Genomic DNA, 16,911 nt, shown 5'->3' with positions numbered 1-16,911 from the left:
ACTGGAAATAAACCTGCAATGCTCCTCTGGTAGGGAATATTCCACCTCTTAGGATTCTCTTCCCATTAAAACACACACCATGTTGTGTTTTTATATTAGAATCAGAGTAATGTTGTTGGCACGGACGCAGCGCGGTGCACGCCAAACAGGAATCAAATTGTACGGTCAGGTGGAAGTCAAAGCAAATACTTAAAGCGAGCAACCAAGAAGTTATTTCAGCTGCATCTCGGAAAATACACACAAAAAGACCCTCATCTCCACACACACACACACACACACACACACAAACTGGACAAAAAAATGATTTATGCTCATGAAAACAAAGACAGCAGCGACTGCCAAGTCCTTTCAATAAAATGTTATTTTCCCTTGTTATTAAGTCAGCCTCTTCAAATATATATAAAATCATTATTCAATCACAACAATGATTTTTTGTGTTTTATTTATCACAAAACAATCCCAGTCGAGGCTGCAGAGGACTGATAAGGGTAAAAAAAAAGAGCAATGCCAGTCACTCGATCACAATCAGCGACTCAAAGGCCTGATTGTTCTTCACTGGAGGATTGTGCAGTCTTGTGCTTCTGGCAGTCGTGTTTACACAATCAGTATCTACCAAACTGTGCAGACGGAGATAAAGACAGAGAACAGGAGGCTGCTGAAACGCTCGTGCTAGTCTCTCTTGTGCTGCTCGGTCAGTTAATGTAAAACAGGAGGGAATTAGTCGTGAGTTGACAAAATGTGAGTCACAAACGAGCTCAAGAGCCCGCTGAGGATCACGTCAGAGTGTGGTTGGTCATTATATCATCTCAGGGCAGGAGATGCAGAGTTTTTATTGCATTCTACAAGCTAATCGATCATAATACTGGATAATATTGTATCAACAGCACGATCTAATACCACCGTGCTGTGATAATAATTAAAGGAGACAAATTATGTTAATTTTCAGGTTCGTAATCTTATTTTTGTGTCACTACTATAAAAAGTTTACATGATTTAATGCTGCTTGGAAATTATTCTGAGGTATAAAATCAAAATTATGACTTTTGTATCTCAATTTCCACTTTTACGGAGACTTTAACCTCTTCTTATGACTTTCATCTCATAATAATGACGGACCATGTGAATATTTATTCATCTAAGCTGAGTTTTCATCTCATCCTTCTCTTTAACAGGCTGTAATCTGCTTCCTTATTTATTACCGTGAACCTCGTGCAAAGCCTGGCGCAGGACACTTCTGGAGCGGGTGCCAGCAGACGGTGTGCCTGCAGCAGGTAGGCTGGTTGTTTATTGAAAGCTGCTGCTGTGCACTGTAACTGTTGTCATCGTTCTTTCCCCACTGTGAATATCTTTGCCTCTGACTCTGACTGCGTGCAAAGCCTGGACGCGTCACGTTTTAAATGAATATAGGTTAATAGTCTGGTTCAGGTGCTGCTGCTGTAACTCTTAGTCACTTGTTGCTCAGTAAAAGAGAACGGGAAAGTTCGATCCTGTGGATTTAGACTCTTACCTTACACTCTCCATTGATGCAAATGTCCAGAGAGTCAGCCTGACACCGGGTGCCGTCTATGACCGCAGGAGAGCGCTCTGTGTAGAAGTTGTAGCCCTCTGCCAGGCAGTTCAGCGCACACGGCTTAACACCACCTGGTTTACACAGAACATACAGAGACGGAGCACACCGTTATCTGGAGTTCAGCCTGCACGCAGACAACAGGCAACATGACCCGAATGCTCACTCACACAACACATGGAGACCAGCAAACACCGGTGTTGTCCCCGGACTTGCGGCCAGCTCTGGGATCTCCACTACACTTGTTGACAATAACACTCATGTGGAGGACGGTCAGCGGCGCTCAGATCTAAAACCCAGAGCCTGACGTCACTGTAACACTGACACCAACTGAGACAGCTCACCCTGCCAACAACAATTACACTGACGCAGGTTATCTGCTGTTTTTATATTACGGCCCCCGGCCCGAGGAACGCTGGAAGTCAGGAGGTGATGGATTCGACAAAACAGACCAGGGTGATAAAAGACATCCAACTCCAGCTCTTCCATCTCTCAAAGAAAATAAAAGTCGTGTTTACATGCTTCGAACTTTTATCACTTTTTCTCGTGTTTTCAGTTAAGTGGATATTTTCCATGATCTGCAGACATCAAGGAGAGAAGTTAGGGGGAGACTGACAGCAGGCCTGCACTCCTACACTCCTGCCAATAACTGTGATTGAATACAATAGCACTTGCAGCAAATCTGGCTCAGTCGGATAAGTGTTGATCCAGAAGAGACCAAAAGAATGAGTCCTTTTCCTCGGGGAGATTCCTGACATGAAATGTGTCAAGAGGTCTGTCCAAAATGTAAAATCTGCCAGGTCGGACGAGCAGCAGATCCAGAAGACCAGCGAGAGCCGTTGAGCACAGTAGAGCAGCGCAGCATTCTGGGCGCACATCGTACAACTCAGACATTTTGACGTCTTTTCAACAAACTTGGCAACGACAGAGATTCTTGACTCTTTCGCTGACGAAACACAGAAACCACACGATACCGACGGTGTTGTACTATTGGCTGACAAACCGTGTCAGACGCTGGAAGCAACTGTCAGAATTCTGACACAGAGATGAACAGAACAATCATTTCGGACCCGACAGCATTTTTAAAATGAATGATTCATAATGTTTACTGCTTTGGAATATTTCCCTCTTAATAACACAATATATAAGGATGTTTTCTCCCGGTCCTGAACTCACCACCAGTGTAAGGCTTCCAGTTGTAGTACTTCCCACGGAAAGGCATGCTGTCGAAATCGGCGCACTGCTTCTCCCGGAAATCACGAGATCCGACAGGGCAGGCCTGCAACAACAGAGGAGACATTTCTAAATCTGTGATGCTTAAAGGGCCAAACCAGTACCAGTGTCTGAGCTCTTTAATTACAAGCAAGCATATTCAACCATTTCATTCATTTATATAAAAATATGAACATCTAAGAGTCTTGAAACTTGAGACTGGACTGTGGATAATATATGTGCTGGATGGTTTGTCTCTCTTGACTTTACTCCTTTCTATTTCTTTCATCCTTGTCTTTTAAACTTTAAAATATTACCCGTCTTCCATACATTACTGGTATTATTCAACGTCTGAAGTCAGCAATGCAGCTCAGCATCTCGTTTCTTGTTGTTATTAAATAAAGTTATATTCTAATAAAAGTTCAGTATTCAAAGCAAAACTTTCTTGAGTTGTGTCACAGTGAATTATTGTTACGGCTTAAAGCAATACAGACTTTTCTGATTAAACTGCATTACCAATAACTTCTTATACATCTTTGACAACAAACAAATGCAGACTCAAAAACATATTTCAGAGTCTGCCAAGTGATTTTCATGCCATGTGGAAATGAATGCAAACCAATGCATAACATAAACATCCATAAATACACAAGTCTGTGGCCCACGTTCAAAACAACAACCATGATTTTAAGGAGGAACGTTCCCCTAAGATCTTGAACCAATGCACGCATGTTGTTACAATTCGAGTACCTGTTTACTGTTTACTATTATTATTTATTATCTATTATAATAAATAACTTTTTTCTCAGACGTCCTCATTGAGAACAGTTTGTTTTGTGTTCGGAGGCTTCGCTTTGTTTTCATGTGTGGACGCTGCTCCAGTGAGAGGAGGTAAAAAGTGGAAAGAAACACTTTATTGGTGTGAAAAGGTCCTTAGAAACCCCAAAACACTTTCCCCCGGGACAAATAAAAGCTCTCAGGTCAAAGCTGTATTTCACATGCTGAAAGTGTTCCACGCTGCAGCAGCCCGAGCCACTTTCATTACCACTCAAGTGTTTTACCAATATGGCAGCTTTAAACTCGCACATCAAACAGGCAGATTGAGTCAGAAGAGACAGAATAATATTATTACAAGTGTGTGTTGAGATGACAACACAGGGCCGAGTGCGGTCTGCACGCGCCAACACGAGTCAGAAGACTTCAAAGATCACATTAAAAGAGATTATTTTCTTTATCAGTTAACCGGTTGATTGTGTTTTGTGTAATTGATGAATCATTTCACCTTTTAATTGTCAGAAAATATCTAATAATCACAAAAAAACTCACCTCAGAGCTCAAAGTGCCGTCGTACAAACACCAAAACCCCAAAAAGAAAAGCAGCGAGTGCTCACAGGGAGTGTTTGTTGTCGTTTCCAGCTGATTGACTATTTAATTAATTGACTAACCAGCATTACACAACTCTGAATGCTTATGTGACAACATCAGCCTGCTGCAGCCTCCAGAATTAAAGGGGAACTCCACTGATTTTACACGTCAAAGTCAATTTGCTCGTAATGCGGCGCACTACTGTACGAAACAGTTGTATAACGTCTGGAGCTTTGTCAAGTCTGAGAAACTTCTCCTGACATCACGTCAGTGGGTGACGTTCAGGATTTGAGACAACTCATTTTGAAGCAGCACACTAGTCCACACTAAACAATATGTTGGAAGTTGTTAGTTTGATATTAAACTGTGTCATTTTTGTTTTCATTGCACAACGGAGACAAACACCTTAACTCCTCCGGCGTAACGACCAAACTAACCAAAACACTATTTTAGAAAACGACTTTTTCACTTCCTGTGGGCCGTCAGAGCATTATGATGAGGTGACGTGAAGTTGTAACAATATAACAAGCACATAATGAGGCTACACTTGCTAACTGTTATAAGTTAACAGCTAGTTGTTAATTAGAAAGTTATCTGACCACCATGTATTTGACTTGAACAGCCTTATAATATAAAGTCATCTCCCACAGGACAGACGTAGTAGCAACAGGAAGGAAAGGGAGGCAGCATGAACACAAAATATCTGATCCGACCGCTGATCAACGTTAAAATAGCCGAGATATAAACATCAATTTATGAGTGTGTGAGCATTTGTCATTGTATCTACATCTGGTGCTCACACACACTCTCTCTCTCACACACACACACACACACACACACTTGGACAAGGTGTGGTCAGTGTGATGAAATAGCGGTTTGGGATGTTGTTTGTTTTCCAAAGAAAACACTCGGTGCTCGCACTCAGCTGTTATTTTTAAGACTTGCGGTCGAGCGTCCACCAGGGCCCGAACTATTTCAATTTTCACCTTGTGAAAAAAAAGCCCACCTAGAAATAGTTGAACAGAGATTTCAGCTCGCAGCCATGTAAAATATTTGTTTAAAGCTTCGCTCCAGACCTCAAGAAAAGAAGAAGAGAAAAAAGAAATGAAGTGCTTTTCATGGAATACACTCTGTCACAAACAATATATGAACTATTACGGTGACAAAGAGACGAATGAACCTGAAGTTACAGAGGGAATATCGAATCACTGCCTGTGCATTTTTATCATGGTCTGTCAGAAAGCTTAGAGGCAGAGTGAGGCTGCGAGCTAACATGCTCCTTTTAAAGCCTCTCCTAAGATGACATGTTCTGCAGGAACGTGGAGCAAAACTGATCCAAAGGCAGAATGCCTCGACGCAGTCGGCTCGGGGGATCTGACGACGTTAGGTCGTGAATGATCCTGGCGACGTCCACAATCTACTTTTCTGAATGTGGTATTTAATGTCCTCTCACTTCTGTTTCCAAACGTCACACAACCTCAGTGACTCGCACTTCTGTGCCACACGAACAAACCAGGAAAGTGATGAAGCCAATAAGATGGATGGATGATTACTTCATGTGCACCTTCCTCGGGTGACGTATTGTAAATAATGCAACGTGTAAAAATGCAAAAATAACTCTATTATAATGACTATTTCAAGTCTGGCTACTGTCGTCTACAAGATATTTTAAAATTGAGAAAAACAATTAAATAGATTGGGATGTTTTTTTGGCCAGACTGCAGGAGTGACAAAAGTCCACACGTTCTTTACTCCAGTAAAAGTAATCGAGTACAGGCTCTGAAATGTACTCAGAGTATCAGAGTAAAAAGTCTCCCTCTGAAGGACATTTGTGGTCAAAGCGAACTGAAGCTCACGTCATATTAATATAATTCAAAGACTATTAAAGTTAAAGGTAGAATCAGTAGGATTTGTCCCAGCTGTTCCTGAACGCACCACAAAGATAGTTGATAGTTGAGTCTCATTCCCAGGACGTCAAACAGCCACATGTTGGGTTGGTAAAGCGTCCCGAGCAGCAACAAAGTGAGAAAATAAGAAAATCTCTGCAGATACGAGACACTAACACGCCTTTTCTCCCCATTCCAGCCTCCCTCTCTGTCTGTTTACGTCTTCTACGTCTTTGTTTCGTCTCGCTCCGTCTGAACGTCTGTGTCTACTTCTACATTGAAATCGGTCTTGTGATGTTGAGAAGGCGGCGTGCGATGGCCTGTTTTGAAAATGTGAGGAGGAGAAAGCTCAGATTTTTTTGTTCAGATGTAGAGAGGGAAAGTCACAGAGATACTCAAGTAAAGTTCAGATACCGGAAACATGTACTGAAGTACAGTAACAAATTACTTCGCCCTCACCTGCGTCAACAGACCAGTTGTCTCAGTCCCTTTACAAAGCAACAGAGCATCCATCCAGAGGACAGTTCAGGCTCTTTAGCGCTGCATTGTGCAGTAAAATAAATATCATATTGAGAGCACTTACTAGCACTTACTGCTCTAAATATCTAGCAGACAGTAAAACAAGGAGGCAAAGAGATGAAAAAAAGAGAAACTCACGTCAGTGTTACAGGATCTGTAACGTTTCCTCTCCCCCAGACAGTACTTCCCTCCTCCAGACGGGCTGAGAGACACAGGAGAGTTGAATGAGCGGCGGGGATTGAAAAGTGATCTTCAAAACATCACACCAATAAATTACAATCACAATAAAAAAAAAAAAGCTTCAAAGAATTCATTGCAGGAAGGGTTTGGTGGATGCAGGTCATGAAACAGGCCTCATAAAGTCTCTGCCAGAAGACAAAGTGTGTTTGTGTGTCTGCGTTTGCTGCTTTGCTGAGCTCGTGTGTGTGTGCCAGCGTTTCATTCACGAAATCCAAGCTGCTCTCTGAGATCTTAAGTGTGACATTCAGATCTGAGACCGAAGACATGTAACCTCCACTCGTCTGCTCTCCACTGCACCTACCAGGGTTTGTTTTCTCTTCTCATATCTCTTTCCATCTTCTCACCTTCGTTAGCCTCCCTCTCCTCCACGACTATTTCCACTTCATTTGAAAAAAAAAAAGACTAATGAATGTGTTCGAGGCTTGTCTGCCTGTGTTTTCTCTGCCTCCCTCCTCTCTGCACTGATGCCTGAGCAGCAGCGATCACCTTACACAGGTGTTCCACATTATGCCGGTGCTTTCTCCTCTCCCCTCTTTCTCCCCCCCTCCATTTTTTCCCTTCCCTCTGGTTCACCCTGGCTCTTTCTCATGTCTTCCCATGACGTGTTTGACGTCATATCTAGCTTCCAAAACAAAGGAATGCAACGCTGGAAGAGAGATTAAGATCCCAAACGTCTACTCGCCAGACGAAGATGCTCTGGACAATGATTTGTCTAGTGAGGACACATGAGAGGCCTTAAAACAGAACTACACAGCACTATAATGTACAGCAGAGAGTGAGCTCTGTGCTAACTGATTGCACATGCTACATCAGTCCATCTCAAACAGCATGAGGCATCCGCCTGTCCAGGACAACCTGCAAGATCCTTCTTCTGCTGAAAGAAGAAACAACACATCCTCTCCTCGGTGGGGACATTTTAAGACAGACATTTGTGCCTTTTCTGTGTCACTTTATGGTGAAAGTTTCCTTATTATCGTAAAGAAAAATGACTTTAAAGCTCCCATGAAACGGCTAACAGAATGCTAGTTGCTTCGGCATAGTTACGTGTTTCCCGTAAAAACAGGAAGCAACCAACAGCGTGGAGATGATAACAGCAGACTCCCTCTGCATCCACACAGCGCACACTCACACAAACACACACCTGTAGGCAGGACCTGGATGTGTGTGTTCAGCTTGCTGTGGCTTACTTTGCCTACTTACGCTGGGCTGTCACAGTGCCTCATGGAGGAGGATACACCGCCCCCACAGGTCCTGCTGCACTCCCCCCACATGGACCAGGGCCCCCAGCCTCCGTCCACACTCTGAGGCCAGGTACCGAACGCCACGCACTCCCCCTGGTAGCACCACTGGCCGAGGGAGGAGCAGAGACACAGACAGAGGGACACTTTGGTTATTATGCAGCAGAACTCAGTCATTTCTTCACAACGAACGTACGTGTGGATTTGCACCTGTGTGACGTCCGTCTGCCTCCGTTAGCACAGTATCAGGTCAATATATTAAACTATATTAGTCTATTAGCAGACAAGCTAAACCCTAAAATACATTCAATTAACAATCATTTTAATAACAACAACATGAAACACATTAAACACAGAATACTTAACAGCTTTCCAACAGTTATTAACTCAACAGGAATGTGTGTGAATCTGTGTACAGTGAAACGTAAGACTACACACAACCTGAGTGATGACGTTTTCCTTCAATTACATCCTCTCTTCCTCTGTGCTGCTTTAAACACACACACACACACACACACACACACACACACACTAACTTGTGATTACACTATTACTCACCCTATAATTTCATTTCCGCATTAGTCCTGTTATTTCTCCTCTCTCACCTGCCTGGTTTCCTCCACGCTGAGCTCAAGTGACTCAAGTTTAAAGGAACAGTTCAACATTTGGGGGGATGTGCGCTCGTTAGCTTGCTTTTCCGATAATGAAACGAGGTAATTTTTTACGTCTGCCTCGTGAAGAAAAAGCACAATCTTCCTCTGACAAATGAAATGCAACTGTTTCCCTGTTTCTTGTCTTTATGCTAAGCTAGGCTAACTATGTCATTACTGCAGCTCTGTATCTCTAAACAACAGAAATGCTTTCATCACGGTGTCTTAAGTTGCTCGATGCTCGATGCTAATATGTTTTTAAATACTTGATTTACAGATAATGTAGAGAGCAAAAGACCGAGTGTGGATGGAAATGAAACGTTGCACTAGTCCTTTAATATGTGCATTTTCTCAGTTAGTTAAACCATCATTGTATCAAAGCTTTGTTAACAGAACAACGTCTTCAACTGTTTTTTGTATTTGTGTTGGATGTGTCCGGTGTACTGTGAGCAGTGTTTTAGAGACAGGTGAGAGATAAACGCCGCTGTGCGTGTGTGAGAGTTTCAGGAGTGTTTTAAGCCTCGTGCTAAGCTCTTCCAGAGGGAAGAAGGGATCAGAGACGGCCCTTTGTCTCTCCAACTGTGTCAGTAGGTTAAGAACCCAGAGAGGCTGGGCCGGTCAAGGTAAGGTGAGGGCTACGTGGGGCCACTGTCCTCGTTCCCTGACTTACTCATTCACGTCCTGAGACGCTGTCTAAACAGGATTAACAGGCTGGAGAGGAGGGAGGCAGAAGGGAAAGTGACGGAGCAGAGACTCAGAGGAGGGAAGTCTGCTTTCCTTAGAGTATTTCAGAAAAAAAACCCAAACCTCCTCTCTGCTGGTCAGTTTCTGTCTCTCTCCCACCTCCCTCTGCCCTCTCCCCCAGACTCTCTCCCTCTCTCCCTGCTCCTGTTGGAAGGGCCTCTCTCCATTACACGCTGGGTGAGAAATGGCTGACATTCATATTCCTTTGAAGCTGTCCCCGGCAGGGGCAGACGGGGTATGCCACTGGCTCTCCTAAAGCTGCTCCGAAAGCTGTTCCAAAGCCCCCCAGGCTCAACCTGGGGCCCCCTGTGTTGTCCAGGACCCTGTCCGTGGGCCCCGGTCCTCAAAGGCTCCACTGAGCTAATGGTAATCACGGGTGACAGCTCGTGACACTCTCCTATTCTTCCCTTTTAGACCTCGGACCATCCGGTGACAATGGCTGCCGTAATCCGTGTTAAAACTGTCTCCCCTAACCTGGCTGGCATCAACAGCGGGCTGATGACCTAAAGCCTGGCCTGCTTACATGTGTGAGTGTGTGTGTGAGTGCGTGCGTGTGTGTGTGGCAGCACCCACTGCATGAGTGAACACTCGGAGAACGGTTACCCTTCCCAGAGTGGGATAGATGCGAGCTGAGGCAGTGAGGTACCACCGGCTGAGGCTGGGAGGGCAGCGAAGTGCTCGTTTCACATCATCAGCTGCTGAGCTAACGATGTGGAGATCCTTCTCACTCCCCTCCACTAATGTTAGGACTGATCAATATATATATATATAACATCACTATCATGATATGAGACGTCATATAAACTTATTTAATATTGTATCAGTCATCCCGACAATACTGTCGCATAATGTGCTAATATTGGATTTTGCTGCATTTATAAAATGCTTTTAAGGAGATTTCAAGATACAGAGATATACATCGTGTACAGAGGTACAGCCTCAAAACTGCTGTGATATTTTTAGGCTGTATCTCGACCGCACACGTCACCGAACATCTCCACAGTAGCTTTAAACAAGACGGAAGCAGATGACAAAGTGTTGCTCAGCATACTGAATGAAAAAACGCCCCGATGCAACAGGAGCACTGTTTTCCGCAATTTATTCCTTCGAGTCTGAAATATCACTTAAAAGCAAAACACGCAGCAGCGAGCTCGGAGGTCAGACCTAGCCAAGCTAATGTTAGCATTAGCAACCGGCCTCGTAAAGTCCCACTGGAAAACGGCTCGCGGTGGACCGGGGGCTAATGAAGGCTTGTATTCATATTTTTAAATGCTTCTCACGACAAATATTGGTATGTGTGATTAATTTAGATTAATCACAAAGAATGTAATTAATTAGATTATTTGATTAAATTGCTTGACAGCTCTTACAAACATTTCTAATAGCTAGAATCAGCTTACTTTTGATCGACGACCTTGATATCGATATTGCGACAATATTCATCATCAACTCTCCAATTTATAAAACATATGTAGCACGTAGCATTGACAATAAATATACCTCTTAACCTTCTCACCTTCACAAAATATTACACAATGAGATAATTTATCAATAATCATCAATAATGTGAATGTAATGACGAAGTGGGTCGTTTCAGGACAAGTAGCACAGACAACACTTATTGCATATCATCATATAACGATAATCCGTAACCACCATATATAGTCTCATACTGTTGGTTAGCTTATGACAGCTAGCAGAGATGTGATTGGTTGGATGTGGTTGGATTCACTTTTCCCTGGTGTGTGTGATCTGGTTAAACCTTCACGTGTGTGAGAATCAGTCGATGACTTACCCCTTTCTCGATGCTGCCGGTCTGGCACAGAGTCCCCTCTGCAGCAGGGATACTGTTAGTTACACAGCGGTTGCTTTTGCTAAGGCACCAGAGCTCTCTACACACTTCCTAGGAAAGAAGGCAAAAGCAAGTTGGTCAGAATAAATCAATGCAGCAGACTGGAGGGGGGGTGGAGTGCTAAATAAGGGTGAGAATGATTTATCAGAAGCCTTTGGTGGTTTTCCTCCAAGTGTTTTTCTTCTGCTCTCTGACAGCTGTGAGAGAAACACAAACAGCACGGAAATTCATGTATAAATCAACAGGATTCCAGATCAGATCATCGGATGAGAGGAGCTGATGAGACCGCAACAGGCATCTCGCTTCAAGAGCCCATATGCTTCGGATCATAGAGCATCTTGAGCAATACGCCGAGGGTCATCGGGTGCTGTTAATGTTCTCTTATGAGAAATGAAGAGTCAGCTGGATCAACACCGTGACTAACGTTTGCTCACGTTCACCTCGGGACCACACGGGACCGTGACATCAGTTCAAGAAATCCAATTTCTGCTTCTTAGGGGAAATCAAGAGTGAGCAACAGGCCTCCCAAGTCTCAGATAAAGACGACTTGTAGGCCGAACAAATATCTTTAGTATTACTGAGCGGTCTGAATAAACATCGGATCTTCTTCTCCTCAGTCCAGAACGTGAGGAGAATCCATTTAGATTTATAAAGACAGGAGTGTGTGTGAGAGAAGCTTCCCCCAGAATAAGTAAAACTGTGAAGTGAACACACGTTACGAGGAAAAGCTCTGCTCAACCTCGCAGCATTATTTTAAGGTTATGTCGCGATACCTTCCTCAAACCCACTTCATAGACGCTAAATCACATATCACAACTTCCTGTAAAACCTCACAATATCAATGTTTCCCTTTCAACTGGAAAGTGGGAATTTCTGAGTTTCCAGTCGGCAGTTTCAACTGAAACGCTCTGATCTATAAATCCAAGATGGCTGCCTGGTGGATCAACAGCTGGTAAATAAACTGTTTATCAGCACTTCTGTCTGATTGTGTCTCATTACATCAGTCTTACAGACACGTCTGTCCAACTTCCATCTGTGGACATGTTGCTTCAGTGTCTCTATGTTGTTATCAACTGGTTTTGCTAACGGTGGCTAACCTGGTTTAGTTATTCCCAGCTCCGACCTCCGACTCTTGAGATAAGTGGGACGCACTATATTTTTGAAGGCTCGTCTCACATAGGAGGCGAGTACAGAAACGTATCCAATAATGTGATTTGGGGTGACAAACTAACGAACTGTCAGCGAGGGTCGGGCGACATAGCCTTAAAATGTTGTGATATTTTTTAGGCTGTATCACGATACGAGATGTATATTTAATCGATATTTGAAATCTCCTCAAACGCACTTCATAACTGAGCCACAAAGTCGAGTTTCTCCACTTTACTCCCTCAGTCCAGAACATAAGGAGAATCCATTTGGATTGGAGGGAGTGTGTGTGTGTGTGTGTGTGTGTGTGTGTGTGTGTGTGTGTGTGTGTGTGTGTGTGTGTGTGTGTGAGAAGGAGATAGTGGGGTAGACAGCACTAAGTTGCCCCCAAATAAATAAAACCATAAAGTGAACACATGTTACAAGGACAGCTCTGCACAACCTCGCATTAGATTTCCCATTAAGCTGAACTGGGTCATCTCGCGTCTCCACTTCAAAGGCTTTTACAGGACAATTGTGTACGGCGGAGGAGCAGGCCAATGAAAAAGAGTTACGATCCCGCGCGTAGATTCTGACCCCCGAGGTCAGTAAATATGCCACGGTGCTGCAGCTCCCTGAGCCTATCCAGATTAAATAAAGCGGCAAACTGCCACTCTCCGGTTGCAGCGACTCCCCTCAGCCAGCTGGTTTCAATAAGCCGCCCCGCTGCTCCATTCACTATCTCGGCCCCGCTAAAAGGTCAGCGGCCGGGGCCTTAACGAACGTGGATGCGGGCCTGATGGATTTACGCTAAGAGAGAACAAGCGGGCGATAAAAAAAGGGCAGAGGCACACAGAGAGGGCCTCGCTAATACAGCCATCAAAGCTTGTTTGTTTTCCATACCTCCAGCTTCCGCCGCCTCATAAACACTCACACGGCTTCGTCTTCAGAAGTGGGAAGTCGTCACCGAAACCAAATTATTGCCATAAATTAGCCCGACTTTCCCTCTCAACATCCGAGTGACTTTTCCCACCTCTGACACAGTCTCACGCTGCGTTTTAAAGTCTGCGATACCCCGCGGATTTAAAAGTGTCGTCGGCCGTATTCAGTGAAATACTGCGTGGCTCACAACCTCTTTATGTAATGGACCCTAAATACAAAGCAGAACATACTTTGGTTTGATTTGTGAGCAGTTTAATTGAAGGGTGATGCATCATTTCCAGATTCGACTGACTTCAAGTGGCCTAATCCAAAACCCGCCAACACTCCTGAGTCTCTGTTTTTAACCCTTTCTCCTGCTGCGCTCCTCAGTGCTAGTGTTTCCCGTTAATCTCCAGATTTTATATTGATACAAATCAAATGGGTGTTTCTCAGTTTTTCTGTGAGGGACATGTGTGGTCAGACCTGGCAACCCAACCCAGCATATTTGCAGAGACTCCAGAAAATCTTCCTTTGTCTCACAGGCTAATGTTGGCAGATGCTAATCAGAGTCTTTAAAACCCCAAGATCATCATTAAAGTATCAGTTATGTTTTTATATTTAGTCTTATGAACACGACAACAGATTTTCATTAACGACAAAATAATGAATTCATTAGTAAAAGTAGTAAAAATCATGCTAGCAGCTCTGAGACCACCCTTAGCTGGATGCTAATGTCAGCATGCTAACATGCTTACACTGACAATGTTAACACGTTAATATTTAACAAGTATAATGTTTACCATGTTCACCATTTAGCGTGTTAGCATGCTAACAAATGCTAATTAGCACTACAGTTGAGTCTGTTAGGAAAGTCAGTTTTACATGTGTTTGGTCATAAAACCAACGTATTGATGACAGAGCTAACTTAGGCTAGAGGGATGGTGTGTCTGTATGTCTGTAGAAAAATCTTATAATAATATAATTTCCTTATCTTACAGTCTGTTTGACCAGTGACATATTAAAGCTACAATATGAGCGTTTGACATGATTTATTGTGATATAAGAGAATTAAATTGAAAGTGTTTCGGGCTGGACTTCCTCTCCCATCACGTCTTTTTTCTGTATTCTTCAGCAACAGAAAAAAAAAAAAGGATTCGTCCAAATGTGGAAAAGTTCAATAAGTTATGGCTTCAGAAACCAGACTCTTCATTCATTCGACCTTTTATCCATTTCTGTGGTCACGTCTGTCCTGTAAAGCAGTCGCACAGGGCATCGCTTTCACAGATGGCTGCATGAAATAGATCTGATTGTCAGATGAGAAACTCCAATCTAGCTCCGTTGGATCAGCGCTGGAATCCACTGCGCTCATAAATGTGCGTCTTTCATGCTGATCTGAAACCACAATTATGAGCTTAGGAGCCAAAATAACAGGGCTTGATTTGGGGCCTGTTATAATCTGCTGTCAGATATTTCTTTCAATGAAATGAAATAACTCTATGATCTCAGCTAATCTCCGTCCTCTCTTTTTACCAAACATTTACGTAATGCTAAACAATATCACGTTATTGTTCGTTAAATCTTGGAGGATTTTTTCGACTGCACGGTTGTTCCCTCGTCTTTCACTGCCTGTGTCACTTTATGTGCTGAGGTTTTCTCATTACTCCGGCTCGGGGGGGGGGGGGGGGGGGGGGGATCATTATCATTACAGACTTTAAAAAAAAAAAAAAAAACAGATGAGGGGAGTGTTGACTTCAATCCTTCATCTCTTTGTCCGGGAAGTTTAGAGATTAAAAAGATGAATACGGCGACGTGAGGACAGACACCTCTGAAGGAGCTCTAGCTGTCAGACGATAATAAAACAGTTATCTTCCTCCTCGCATGTTTACGCCGCTTTAATCTCAACAAGGAAATATAAACTTCAAGAAAACTGTTATTATCCCAACGAGGAGTGAAGACGCTGTAACTGTCATCAACACCCGTCATTAAACATGTAGGAAACAGAACTTCCACAGAAAAGAAAATGCTGCTAGTTCAACTTACTTACACTTCTCAGTCATATGAATTACTGTTGGTAGCAACTGAATATTTTGAGGAAAAGATCAGAAGTCAGGAGTTTAAAAGAGCAGTGTGTAGTTTGAGAAGAAATTCATACTCAGAATTTTAATATTTACAATATTAATGAGGTAATAATACAAACTTTGTTCCATAAATGAATAAACAAGCTGCTCTCAGAGGAAAAAGAGTTTCATTATCAGTCACTGAAGATCTTTCTGAGGTCTTTAAAGTCCCGGCAACAAACTGTCAATATCAGTTATGAGGTACTTGTACTTCACTTGAGTATTTCCATTTCCTGCTACTTTGTACTTCCACTGCACTACATGTTGGAGGAAAACATTTCTACTTTTTACTCTATTTATCTGATAACTTTGATTTTCGGTTACCAACTTTACACCTGACCAGGGACTAAAGATTAAAAACTAGGTTCTTGGCTCATTCTGGCAGATTTACAGTAATGTTGATTAGTATGTACTGTCCCTAAGAAATAAACTGGATACATAAAATAAATAAAAATTAGAGCCAAAGTAAAACATTATTAAGTTTCATCAAATGAAAAGTCTTCTGATAATCTGAGAAATTGGATTTAATAATTGGCCACACCAATAAAACAGTTGACCCATATATACTGTACATACATGTAAATATATGTATAATATACTTTGACGTATACTTTTAATACTTTAATACTTTTGTGTGGGTGACTTTCACTTTATCCAAAGTAATATTTTCACACAATATCTGTGAAGTTGACTCTTTTTACAACCCTGTGTGTTCGATAAAGAAATTAGGTGAACCAACAGGAAATGTCAAATCAATTATTATTATAGTTGCAGATTAATTTGCTGTCAATCAACCGATCCTTTAACGATTAATCTCTGTGCTGTGTGTGAGCGCTATCTGTTTGAATAATTTATTCATTTATGCGATACTACGGACGTCCCGAGTATCTACTCTCCTTTCTAAGTCCAGTCATGTGTGGATGTTTCAGCGAAGCTACCCCAAGATGTCTGTGACTACACCGCCCCATGTTTCCATCTGAAAATGTGATTAAAGTTAAAACATATAACAGGCATCAGTTTGAGGACGAGTGAGAGGAAGAGATGCTGGTTTCTTACCCCATACTTGCACTGGCGTGAGGAGGCTCCGTACTGGAAGCGACACTGCTCGTCTGCGTCGTACACCTGCCCCGGGGCCACTGTTGGGTACAGGAAGTCTCGTTTCAGAGGTTCATTGTCCAGACACGTCCCCCGACCTGAGCTGTCAAAAAAACAAACCTACAATAGGATTGTTTCTTACACAAAGAAACCTTTCTACACTCGGCTGATGGCAGAGTCAGAAAATGCCAAGATTGGATGATTAAAGCCCCCCCGCCTCCTCCACCTCCTCTTCTCTTTAAGAGCTTCTGTTGTTTCACACGTTTAATTTAACCACCAAGCGACGGCTGTAGGAAGCTTGTCAAAGATCTCAAATGACATGTAGTTAATGTTGATATCACACATCAACACCTCCTCATCAAAGGGAGGGTTGAAGCACA

At 42.9% G+C, this 16,911-nt stretch overlaps 1 protein-coding gene across 1 annotated transcript in view; it reads right to left on the bottom strand.

The window, feature by feature from the left end:
* adamts6 (ADAM metallopeptidase with thrombospondin type 1 motif, 6) overlaps positions 1–16,911 on the bottom strand; it is a 54,991-nt gene that overhangs the window by 16,403 nt on the left and 21,677 nt on the right. The window contains exons 10-15 of the mRNA XM_073478240.1: positions 16,493–16,634; positions 11,217–11,324; positions 7,990–8,135; positions 6,688–6,751; positions 2,744–2,846; positions 1,508–1,641 (exon numbers count right to left, since the gene is read on the bottom strand). Of these exons, the coding sequence (XP_073334341.1) occupies positions 1,508–1,641; positions 2,744–2,846; positions 6,688–6,751; positions 7,990–8,135; positions 11,217–11,324; positions 16,493–16,634 (697 nt within the window). The remainder of the gene's footprint in view (positions 1–1,507; positions 1,642–2,743; positions 2,847–6,687; positions 6,752–7,989; positions 8,136–11,216; positions 11,325–16,492; positions 16,635–16,911) is intronic.

This window comes from Pagrus major, chromosome 12 (assembly GCF_040436345.1).
Source record: "Pagrus major chromosome 12, Pma_NU_1.0".
Lineage (NCBI taxonomy): Eukaryota > Metazoa > Chordata > Actinopteri > Spariformes > Sparidae > Pagrus > Pagrus major.
This window is presented reverse-complemented; position numbering and strand designations above follow the sequence as displayed.